We start from the raw sequence: 13,010 nt of genomic DNA on the forward strand, positions 1-13,010 counted from the left end.
TCAAACTGCGTAGTAAATACCAAAAATTTTTTACAAGTCAGTGTTTATCATGAGTGTATAAGGGAGTCTGCTTGATAAGACATTAGAAAGGCACTACTCCTGTAGGGACATTTTTTTTACAGGTTTATGTTATTGATCATTTCTATACAATTATTCTTACAGCCTGTCAGAGTTAGAAACAGATATTAAAATCTTCAAAGAGTCCATCTTAGAGATCTTGGATGAAGAAGAGCTGCTGGAAGACCTCTGTCTGACAAAGTGGAGTGACCCACAAGTCTTGTAAGTGAACAGTGATGCTTTGTTAGTTTTTCCCTTAGAATCAGTTGTCTTCTTCAGATAACTTTTTATAAAGAAGAACATTTTTCTGGACTAGAGGGTGCATTTTTCATCCCCAGTTTCATTATTTCCTTTTCCGTATTGCATCTAACTGAATTTAATGAAGACTTATTAAGTGCTTGCTCTGTATACAACTATAAAGATAAACACGCCATTGCCTTTATCTTCAAATGCCTGACCAGCAGAGTGACATACACAGCTAACTGCTGGAGAGATCAGCGGGAGAGATGGGGTAGAGGGTGGATGGAGTGCAGGGAGGCGAGTGAGACACTGGCACAGATCCTATAAGTCTGGTTAATATAAAAACACTCACCTTATTGACCTTTCATCTCTTATGAACTTAAAAATCATGTATGCTTGTGTATATGCAAGTTTAAATGCTGCCTTTTCAAATGTTTTTGTTCTTTGTAACTATCAGTATCAGAGATTAATTCAGGCACCTTTGTAATGTGCATAGTTTCTGTAGTGTGTACAGGTATTTTAATTGAGAAATTAGTTACCTATATCTTAATAAGGAAACAAAATAAAAAGGGCTTTATAACCCTTGATATTCTAACAGGTAGATATAGTAGCAGAAACTCGAACACTTGAACCAGAGTGTTTCATTCCTGCGTATCCTCTTTGGTATAACTAAAGAGGGGGAAAAAACTATTAATTTTTTTTTTTTTTTTTACTGAAGTATAATTGGTTTACAATTTTGTGCTAATTTGTGTTATACAGCAGAGTGACTCAGTTGCACACCTATGTACATTCCTTTTTTAGATTCTCTTCCGTTGTGGTTTCTCCCAGGAGATCGGTTATAGTTCCCTGTTCTGTACAGTAGGGCCTGGTTGTTAGCCATTCCATTTGTAATAGTTTGCATCCACTACAGACTCCCAGTCCATCCCTCTCTGTCGCCTCCTCCCCCTTGGTAATCACAAGTCTGTTCTCTATGTCAGTTTTGTAGATAGGTTCACTCATGCCACATTTTAGATTCCACGTATAAATGATATCATGTATTTGTTTTTCTGACTTCACTTAGTATGATAATCTCTAGTTGTATCCACGTTGCTGCCAAAATGGCATTAGTTCATTCTTTTTATGGCTGAGAAGTATTCCATTGTATACATATACCACATCTTTATTCATCTGTCCACAGACGTTGAGGTTGTTGCAATGTCTCGGCTGTTGTAAATAGTGCTGCTACACTATGCATATGCTACGTTGGAGTCCATATATCTTTTTGAATTATAGCTTTGTCCAGGTATATGCCCTGGACTAGGATTGCTGGATTATACAATAATTTTATTTTTAGTTTTCTATGGAATCCCCATACTGTTTTCCATAGTGGCCACACTAATTTACATCCCCACTAACAGAATAGGAGGATTCTCTTTTTTCCACACCCTCTCTAGCTTTTGTTATTTGTAGAGTTTTTGATGATGGCTGTTCTGACTAGTGTGAAGTGGTACCTCATTGTAGTTTTGATTTGTATTTCTGTAATAATTAGTGATGTTGAGCATCTTTTCATGTGCCTACTGGCCATTTCATGTCTTTGGAGAAATGTCTGTTAAGGTCTTCAGCCCATTTCTCGATTGGGTTATGTGGTTTTGGGTTTTTGTTGTTGAGTTGTATGAGCTGTTTGTATATTTTGAAAATTAAGCCCTTGTCAGTTGCATCATTTGCAAATATTTTCTTCCAGTCTGTAGGTTGTCTTTTTGTTTTGTTTTGTTTTGTTTTAATCGTTCCTTTGGTGGCTCAGAGGTTAAAGCGTCTGCCTGGAATGTGGGAGACCCGGGTTCAATCCCTGGGTTGGGAAGATCCCCTGGAGAAGGAAATGGCAACCCACTCCAGTACTCTTGCTTGGAGAATCCCATGGAAGAAAGAACCTGGTAGGCTACAGTCTATGGGGTCGCAAAGAGTCGGTACACAACTGAGCAACTTCACTTTCACTTTTGCAGTGCAAAGCTTCTAAGTTTGATTAGGTACCACTTTTTTATCAATATTTCTGTTGCCTTGGGAGACTGACCTAAAAATACTGGTACGATTAACATCAGGTTATGTTTTGCTTTTGCTGTCTTATAGTTTAATGATATCATGTCTTACGTTTGAAGTCTTTAAGCCATTTTGAGTTTATTTTTTGTGTAGGGTGTGAGGGTGTATTCTAACTTCATTGTCTTACATGCAGCTGTCCAAATTTCCCAGCACTGCTTACTGAAGAGACTGTCTTTTTCCCGTTGTATATTCTTGCCTCCTTTGTCAAAGATTAATTGATGATAGGTGTGTGGGTTTGTTTCTGGGTTCTCTATTCCGTTCCATTGATCCCTAGTCTTTGTTTTGTACCAGTTACCACATTGTTTTACTGTAGCTTCCTGGTATTGTCTGAGGTCTGAGAGAGTTTATGCCTCCTGTTTTGTTTGTTTCCTCAGGATTGCTTTGGCAGTTCTGGGTTTTTTATGGTTCCATATAAATTTTTGGATTATTTATTCTAATTCTGTGAAAATGTCATGGGTAATTAGATAGGGATCTCATTAAATTTGTATATTACTTTGGGTAGTATTGCCATTTAAACAATATTCTTTCAATCCAAGAGCATGGGATATCTTTCCATTTCTTTGAATCCTCTTTAATTTTAACATTCCCTTTTCTGTATTTCATCGTTAGTGTAAAACTGATTTCTAAATGTTAATCTTATATTCTGCTACTTTGCCAAATTCATTTATAGATCTTGTAGGTTTATTTCCTGCAGTCCTTAAGGTTTTCTATGCATTTTCATGTCTTCTGCATATGATGACAATTTTATCTCTTCCTTTCCAATTTGAATACCTTTTCTTGCCATGGTTAGGACTTCCATTACTACATTGAATAGAAGTAGTAAGGGTGGGCCTCCTTGTTTTCTTATTCCAGATATAGTGGGAAGACTTTCAGCTTGTCACTGTTGAATATTATATTGGCTTTGGGTTTGTCATAAGTGGCTTTTACTGTGTTTTTATTATGAATGGATTGAATTTTGTCAGATGCTTTTTCTGTATCTGTTGAGACGATCATATGGTTTTTGACTTTTATTTACATGGTGTATTACATTGAGGATTCCCAGGTAGCACTAGTGGTAAAGAACCCAGCTGCCAATCCAGAAGATGTAAGAGACTCAAGTTTGATTCCTGGGCTGAGAAAATCCCTTGAAAGGTATGACAACCCACTCCAGTATTCTTGCCTCGCGAATTCCCATGGACAGAGGAGCCTAGCAAGCTACAGTCCATGGGTTGTAGCTGACTGAGCACTGATTGATTGATTTTGCATATGTTGAAGCGTCCTTGTGAGTTTGTGATAAATCCCTCTTGGTTTTGGTACATGATCTTTTTTATATGTTGTTGGATTCAGTTTGCTAATATTTTGTTGAGAATTTTTGCATCTATATTCATTGAAGGTATTTGCCCTATGGTTTTCTGTTTTGGTGGTATTTGTTTAGTTTTGTTATCAGGTGATTGATGGTGGCTTCATGGCAATCCACTCCAGTATTCTTGCCTGGAGAATTCCACGGACAGAGCGTGGTGTCACAGAATCAGACACGACTGAGTGACTAACACACTTTCCTGTTACGAGATAGAATGTCTTTGGGAGTGATCCCCCTTCTCCCGTCTTAGAATAGTTTAACAAGGATGAGTTTAAGAAGTTCTTTGTACGTTTGGAAGAATGCACCTGTAAAGCCACCTGGTCCTGTACTTTTGTTTGTAGGGAGTTTTTGTTTGTTTTTTTAAATTACAGATTCTATTTCACTTCTAGCGATCAATCTGTTCAGATTATCTTGTCTCCTTGATTTAGTTTTGGTGGACTATATCTTTCTAGAAAGTTGTCCATTTCTTCTAAGTTGTCAAATTTGTTGGCATACAATTGTTCATAGTATTCTCTGAAGGGTTTTTTGTATTTCTGCAGTATCAGTTGAAATTTCTCCTTTTTCATTTCCTAATTTATTTGGATTCTATCTTTTTTCTTCTTGGTGAGACTGGCCAGAGGTTTGTCAATTTTGTTTATCCTTTCAAAGACCCAGTTCTTGATTTTACTGATTTTTTTTTTTAGTTTTATTTATTTGGGGCTGTGCTGGGTCTTCATTGTTGCGTGGACTTTCTCTGGTTCTGGCGAGTGGGGATTACTCGAGTGGCAGCGCACAGGCTTCTCATTGGAGTGGCTTCTCCCGTTTCGGAGCACAGGCTCCCAGGCACTCGGGACTTCAGCAGTTGCAGCTCCTGGGCTCTAGAGCACAGTTGTGGCATGCGGGTTTAGTTGCTCTGAAGCACATAGGATCTTCCCAAACCAAGGATCAAACCCATGTTGTGTCTCCTACAGTGGGAGTTGGATTCTTTACCACTGAGCCATGAGGGAAGCCTGGTTTCGGGGTGTTTTTTCTATTTTTTTTTAATCTCCGTTTATTTCCTTCCTGATCTTTATTATTTCCCTCCTACTGACTTGAGGTTTTGTTTTTTGTTTTTTTCTGATTCTTTTAGGTGGTATGTTAGGTTGTTAATTTGAGATTTTTTTTCTTGTTTTTTGAGGGAGGTGTGTAATTTCCTTTTTGATTTCCTCATTCACCTGTTGGGTAGTAACATATGGATTTCTTTTCCTTTTGTTGATTTCTAGCTTCGTCCTGTTGTGAGGAAAAATGCTTGAAATAATTTCTTTACTCTTACGGTTGTTGAGGTTAGTTTTGTGTCCTAGTATGTGGTCAGCCCTAGAGAATGCTCCATGTGCACTTGAAAAGAGTGTGCGTTCTGGGTGTTTTGGAAATAATGTCCTGAAAATACCAGTTAAGTCTTAACTGTTATATCATTTAGGATCTCTGTTGCCTTAGTGACTTTTCTGTCTAGAGGATCTGCCCATTGATGTGAATGGCGTGATAAAGTCTCCTATTGTATTCTCATCAGTTTCTTCTTTTTTAGCTGTTAGTATTTTATGTGTTTGGGGCAATATATGTTGACAAGTGTAAAATCCTCTTGTATTGATCCTTTTACCATTATATGTTTTCCTTCTTTTCCTTTATGGCTTTTGTTTTAATGTCTATATGTCTGGTAAGATTATTATAACTCCTCTTTTCTTGTCATTTCCATTTGCATGAAATATGTTTTTCCTTCCGCTCACTTTGATTTTGTGTGTGTCCTTTGCCCTAAGGTGGCTGTCTTGTAGGCAGCATATCGTAGGCTCCTATTTGTTCATCCAGTTTGCCATTCTGTTTTGATTTGAGTGTTCAGTCCATTGGCATTCAAAGTAGTTATTGATACTTACATATTTACTGCCAGTTTAAACCTTTTTTCCCAGTCTATTCTGTTGCCTTTTTGTTCCTTTGTCTTTCTCTGTTTTCTGTTTGTGGTTTGATGATTTCCTTTTCTCTTACCCTTGTATTCTCTTTGTTTTTTTTTTTTTTAAACTATTGTATGTTTTTGATTTGTGGGTGCCCCGTTTTTCAGGTATGTTAACCCTTTCCTATATCTGCTTGCTTTAGGCTGATAGTCATATAGGCTCACACACATTCTGAAAAATAAGAATCCACATTTTCGTACTTTCCTTCCCCACATTTTATGATTTTGATGTCCTTTTTTACATCATGTCTTGTTTATCCTTTTACTGTTCCTTGTGTTTATCTTCCTTTCGTAAATAGGTTTTTTTCCTATTTGACCTCTATACTGGCTAACTTAAGTGATTTACTTTCCAACTGTGAGTTCCTCTTTACTGTATCTTTTCTATTTAGAGAAGACCTTTCAATATTTCTTTAAAATAGGTTTCATATTGCTGTATTCTTCATTTTTTGCTTATCTGAGAAATTCTTTATTTCCCCATCCTTAATGACATTCTTGCTGGGTAGCGGACTTCGTGTTGCAGATTTTTCCCTTTTTAAACTTTGAACATAGTTTGCCACTCCCTTCTGGCTTGCATCATTTCTGTAGAGCAATCAACTGATAGTTTTCTGGCAGTTCCCTTGTGATTAACTCTGTCTTTCTCTTGCTACCTTTAGAATCCTCTCTAACTTCTGCTGTTTTTATAATATGTCTTGATGTGGATTTGTTTCTTGTTTGGAACCCTCTGTGCTTTCTGTATCTGGATGTCTGATTCCTTCTTTAGGTTTGGATAGTTTTCAGCTATAATTTCATCAAATTTTTCCAGCTACAGTTTCATCAAATACATATTTAATCCCCTTTTCTCTTCTTCTGGAATCACGTTTATGTGTAGATTGGCACACTTTATTCTGTTATCCCATTGGTCTCTTATATTGCTTTTTTTTTTTCCAGTCTGGCTTTCTGTCTACTGCTTTGATTGGGTAATTTTCGTGATGACACTGAGCCTCAACATCCAGCCTCCACCTGTCCCATCAAAGGAACATCTGAGTCTGGGGAGTGCCAAGCACCCATACCAACCGACTATGCGGGTCTTTCCACTTTGCCCTCCACAAACCTGTTGCTGCGCTCTCTACTAAGGCTCCCCACCTGCCTCTCCCCCATCCCAGTTGATCTCTCCACCAGTGAGGTGCCTTCCCCAGGGATGAAAACCTTTTCTTTTTCACTGTTCCCTCCAGTGCCCTTCTCTTTATCTTTTTCCCTTTTTCTTTTGTCCTACCCAGTTATGTGAAGGTTTTCTTACCATTTTGGAAGTCTGAGATCTGCGGTGTTCAGTAGATGTTCCGCAAGAATTGTCCCACGTGGATGTATTTTGATGTATTTGTGGGAGAACATGAGAGCCACATACCGCTCCTCTGCTGTCTTGAGCTGTTTTGACTGTATTTACATTTTTCAGAACCAGTTTTCTTCCTCTATGGAAGTGATACTATACATTTACCTTGGAAAGGACATGCTCATTATGTTCATTTTTACTTTTTGGTTGTGTTTTACCTGATAGTGATCTGGACTTTGCACTAATTTGTCAGCATTCACATGTCTGGATTTTCCTGTAAATGGTAGTGTGTGTATTTGCATGAGTGTCCCTGGGTTCAGGGATGTGGAATACAGTAAAGCCTGTGTAGGGATAAACTCGTGTCCTTAACTTATCTGTGCCATGTTTAGGATCAGTTAGCAAAGCCACTCAGACTGGCCTCAATCACAATAATAGAAAAGGCAGAGGCTAATTTTTTGTGTGATACCTGAATTACTGTTGTTGTTCACTCACCAAGTTGTGTCTGACTCTCTTGTGACCCCAATGAACTGCAGCATGCCAGGCTTCCCTGTCCTTCACTATCTGCCTGAGTTCGCTCAAACCCATGTCCATCCAGTTGGTGATGCCATCCAACCATCCCATCCTCTGTCACCCCTTCTCCTTTTGCCCTCAATCTTTCCCAGCATCAGGGTCTTTTCCAGTGAATCAGGTCTTCGCATCAGGTGGCCAGAGGATTGGAGCTTCAGCTTCAGTATCAGTCCTTCCAATGAATATTCAGGGTTGATTTCATTTACAATTGGTTTGATCTCCTTGCAGTCCAAGGGACTCTGAAGAGTCTTCTCCAAGACCACATTTCAAAAGCGTCAATTCTTCAGCACTCCGCCTTCTTTATGGTCCAGCTCTCACATCCACACATGACTACTGGAGAAACTATAGCTTTGACTATTCAGAGTTTTGTCAGTAAAGTGATGTTTCTACTTTTTAATACATTGTCTAGGTTTGTCATAGCTTTTCCTCCAAGGAGCAAACGTCTTTTAATTTCAGACTGCAGTCACCATCCACAGTGATTGTGGAGCCCAAGAAAAGAAAATCTGTCACTGTTTCCATTTTCTCATCTGTTTGTTATGAAGTGATGAGACCGAATGCCATGATCTTTGTTTTTTGAACATTGAGTTGTAAACCAACTTTTTCACTCTCCTGTTTCACTTTCATCGAGAGACTCTTTAGTTCCTCTTCACTTTCTGCCTTTAAAGTGGTATCATCTGCATATCTGTGGTTGTTGTTATTTCTCCCAGCAATCTTGATTCCTGCTTGTGATTCTTCCAGCCCTGCATTTCACATGATGTACTCTGCCTAAAAGTTAAATAAGCAGATGACCATAATACAGCCTTGATGTACTCCTTTCGCAATTTGGAACCAGTCCGTTGTTCTGTGTCCATTTCTAACTGTTGCTTCTTGAGCTGCATACAGATTTCTCAGGAGGCAGGTAAGGTAATCTGACATTCCCATTCTCTTTAAGAATTTCCCACAATTTGTTGTGATTCACACAGTCAAAGGCTTTAGCGTAGTCAGTGAAGCAGAAGTAGATGTTTTTCTGGAATTCTCTTACTTTTTCTGTGATCCATTGGATGTTGGCAATTTGATCTCTGGTTCTTCACCTTTTCTAAATCTATATGAAAGTTCTTGGTTCACATACTGTTGAAGGGTAGCTTGGAGGATTTTGAACATAATCGTGCTAGCATGTGAAATGAGTGCAGTTGTATAGTAATTTGAACATTCTTTGGCATTGAAATGAAAACTGACCTTTTCCAGTTCTGTGGCCACTGCTGAGTTTTCCAGATTTGCTGGCATATTGAGTGCAGTACTTTAACAGCATCATCTTTTAGGATTTGAGAGAGTTCACTTGGAATTCCATCACCTCCAATAGCTTTGTAGTAATGCTTCCTAAGGCCTACTTGACTTCACACTCCAGCATGTCTGGCTCAGGTGAGTGACCACACACCGTCATGGTTATCTGGGTTGTAAGATCTTTTTTGTATAGTTCTTCTGTGTTTTGTTGCTATCTCTTCTTAATCAATGCTGCTTCTGTTGGGTCCTTTCCATTTCTGTGCTTTATTGTGCCCATCTTTGCATGAAATGTTCCTTGGTATCTCTAATTTTCTTGAAGAAATCTCGTAGTCTTTCCCATTCTTTTGTTTTCCTCTGTTTCTTTGCATTGTTCACTTATGAAGGCTTTCTGTCTCTCCTTGATACTCTCTAGAACTCTGCATTCAGTTGGGTATATCTTTCCGTTTCTCCTTTTTCTTTTGCTTCTTTTCTTTTCTCAGCTATTTGTAAGGCCTTCTCAGAAACCACTATGCCTTCTTGCATTTTTCTTGGGGATGGTTTTGGTCACTAGGTCCTGTATAGATTCACGAACCTTTCTTGGTCCATAGTTCTTCAGGCACTCTGTCTACCAGATCTAATCCCTTGAATCTATTCGTCACTTCCACTGTATAATCGTAAGGGATTTGATTTAGGTCATACCTGAATGGCCTAGTGGTTTTCCCTACTTCAGTTTGAGCCTTAGCTGATTATCTGAGCCATAGTCAATTCCAGGTCTTGTTTTTGCTGACTGTATAGTTTCTTCATCTTTGGCTGCAAAGAATAAATCATTCTGATTCAGTATTGACCATCTGGTGATGTCCATGTGTTGAGTCATCTCTTGTGTTGTTGGAGGAGGGTGTTTGCTATGACCAGCTCATTCTCTTGGCAAAACTGTTAGCCTTTGCCCAGCTTCATTTTGTAATCTAGGACCATCTGAATTAAATTTACCCTTTCCTGTCCATTTTAGTTCACTGATTGCTAAAATGTCATTGTTCATTTTTGCCATCCCCTGTTTGGCCGTATCCAATTTACCATGATTCATGAACCTAACATTCCAGGTTCCTATGCAATATTGTTCTTTATAGCATCAAACATTATTTACACCACCAGACAACTGGGCATCATTTCTGCTTTGTCTCAGCCTCTTCATTCTTTCTGGAGCTAAGTCTCTGCTCTTCCTCAGAGGCATATTAGACACCTACTGCCCTGGGGGGGCTCATCTTTCAATGTCATATCTTTTTGCCTTTTTATACTGTTCATAGGATTCTCACTGCATGAATACTAAAGTGGTGTGCCTTTCCCTTCTCCAGTGGACCATGTTTTGTCAGGTTCTGACTAGCAAGGACATGCCCTCCATCTGTTCCATGTAGCCTGGCACCCTGGTTGTCCCACTGCTGGTCCTCTTGAGTGTGTAAACCTTTACTGGCTGCTGGGTGTTGGTCAGCATACCGCCTGGGGACCTGGGCAAAGGCCCCTGGAGTTGCTGGGAAGGGGGTCCAGGGAAGCCTGGAGCCGATCGATGTTGGAGGGCGCCCAGGAACAGAGGGCTCCCTGGCCTCTCTGCTGCCGCTGGCCACCCTGGGGCCAATCTTCCACCCAGGAGCCACAAGGAGCCGAGGATAACTGAATATTGTATACTAATTCAGGAAGCTTTGTGGTACTAAATGTTTAACACATGTATCGAGGGCATGTTATGTGAACTCTTTTAATTAAAGTGAAAAGAGCAGCGCTGGGATTGACCATGCAGAGGAGATGGAGTTGCTGTTGGAAAACTACTACCGATTAGCTGAGGATCTTTCCAACGCAGCTCGGGAACTCAGGGCACTGATCGATGATTCACAGAGTATCATATTCATCAATCTGGACAGGTAAGAGGGTGTCATAGCAAACTATCCATATTTTTTTAATAAAGTAGTTATTGCACAGTAAGAAAGTGTTTAAGGCTGGCTTTGTTTTTCCATTTTGGAAAGAATTATCCCATTTATCCCATCATTATCATTTATAACTACTACATGGGAGTGTCTTTTAAGGTGTACGTTTAGCCCCTGTGATCTTTAATAGTGAATTTGTAGTGCTCTGTTGGTGGGCCCTTCTGATCTAAGCAGTTGTTCTCCTCCCCAGCCACCGTAATGTGATGATGAGGTTGAACCTACAGTTGACCATGGGAACCTTCTCCCTTTCACTCTTTGGGCTAATGGGAGTTGCTTTCGGAATGAATTTGGAATCTTCCCTTGAGGAGGTGAGAATGTATTATTTCAATAATCTAGGGATGGTTTTTAATGTTTTGAAGATCATTTCTTTTTCATGGATTTTATTTTGTTTTCATTATTTACTTGACTCGGTCAGTTTTTAGCTGTGGCCCTCGAAATCTTCATTTTTGCATGCTGGATCTTCCGTTGTAGTGCATGGACTCTGTAGTTGTGACTTGGAGGCTCCAGAGCGCATCAGCTCGGTAACTGAGACACACAGGCTTAGTTGCTCCAAGTCATGTGGGATCTTAGTTCCTGGACCAGGGATTGAACCTGCGTCCCCTGCATTGCACAGTGGATTCTTAACCCCTGGACTACTTTAATGGATTTTAAAAAGAAAGTTCTAACCTGTATAGTTGCTTATTGGGATAAAATATATACTGTAAATCATTTGAAATTCAAACAGTATTGTTAGACCCTGTAATGTAGAATGGCCTAGGTTTGAACAAACCAGAGCCTGTGCTGGGATTCAGGAAACTGTCACATAGGGCAGTTTAGGACTACCTTATGTTTCTTATAACAGATAACTACACATGGGAGAGATTTGACAATAGTATTATACTGTAAGGCAGTGTTAATGAGGGATTTTTTTTTTAACTTATATGTCGGGCAATGTGCCATGCAGTTGCATGCTTTGATTCAGTCATCAAAAGTCTGAAAATGAATGTATTTTCCCTGCCCTTTTTTTTTTTTTTTTTGCTGAATATTTACAATTTTTGTCAAAAACACTATGTGACTATGAATTTATACCCTCTATCAGTAATTCTCAATTTAGCCCTAAATATATGTATTACATATATATTTGCCTTGAGAAACAGGATCCATTATCCCTTATCTGACACCATTGGGGCAGATGAGCGCAGAATTCAGAATTTCTCAATTTAGAGTTTTGCATATTACTGCAGCACCTGTGCCTGATATTACTAACACTCCCCTCACAGCATCTCATAACCACATGTAACATTTCTGCAGAGAAACTCATAAACATTCACACTAAGTAGGATAAATGAAGATCGCAAATAATCATTTTTGACATTATCGTGTTCCTATAAATTAGTATGTACATGTTTAAGGTCCTAAGACATATCTGGAAAAACAGACAAACATATCAAACCCATTTTCCCTTTTCAAAAGGAACTAATGGGAAATTCATTGTGCATCAGTGAGTCACAGCTCACGGTGGGCTCAATGCGGGAGCGGGGAGGGTTCCTGAATGATGCCATTTGGCAACAAGGACAGTCTTTACTGGTCAGGGCCAGCAATTTAAATGGAAAATGAAAAGAACTTGATTTATTCATTAACTTTTATACTAGAAACACAAAGGCACCGAGTTTCCATCACTAGCATAAATTTCATCAACCAGCCAAGCAGAGCCCTGCTGGGTGGCCACACACAGAGAGAGAATCTGAGGTTTCCAGGATCGTTTAGCCCCTCAAGGTTCTCCTTCCAGCCCTATTGCCCTATTGTATCTAGTGGCTGCAGCCCCAGAGGGAACTCTGAGCACCCTCAGCCTGGACACAGAGCTCTACTCCCTGTTCTGCCCACCCCCCACCCCAGGATCTTCCCTCTGCTGCTGGGAGGGACTCATCAGAACTGACTCATATGCGTTCCTTTTTATGGCTGAGTAATATTCCATTGTGTTTATGTACCACAACTTCTTTATCCATTTATCTGTCAATGGACATCTAGGTTGCTTTCACGTTCTAGCTGTTGTAAATAGTGCTGCAATGAACATTGGGGTACATGTGTCTTGTTCAATTTTGGTTTCCTCAGGATATATGCCTAGGAGTGGGATTGCTGGGTCATATGGTAGTTTTATTCCTAGATTTTTAAGGAATCTCCATACCGTCTTCCATAGTGGCTGTATCAATTTACATTCCCCCCAACAGTGCAAGAGCGTTCCCTTTTCTCCACACCTCCAGCGTTTGTTGTTTGTAGACTTTT

The 13,010-nt window shown here is 39.5% G+C and overlaps 1 protein-coding gene across 1 annotated transcript in view; it reads left to right on the forward strand.

Moving 5' to 3' along the window:
* Nucleotides 1-13,010, forward strand: part of MRS2 (magnesium transporter MRS2) — a 35,733-nt gene that overhangs the window by 15,276 nt on the left and 7,447 nt on the right. Inside the window, exons 7-9 of the mRNA XM_055570780.1 lie at nt 163-279; nt 10,533-10,685; nt 10,939-11,056. Of these exons, the coding sequence (XP_055426755.1) occupies nt 163-279; nt 10,533-10,685; nt 10,939-11,056 (388 nt within the window). The remainder of the gene's footprint in view (nt 1-162; nt 280-10,532; nt 10,686-10,938; nt 11,057-13,010) is intronic.

This window comes from Bubalus kerabau, chromosome 3 (genome assembly GCF_029407905.1).
Source record: "Bubalus kerabau isolate K-KA32 ecotype Philippines breed swamp buffalo chromosome 3, PCC_UOA_SB_1v2, whole genome shotgun sequence".
Classification (NCBI taxonomy): Eukaryota; Metazoa; Chordata; class Mammalia; order Artiodactyla; family Bovidae; genus Bubalus; species Bubalus kerabau.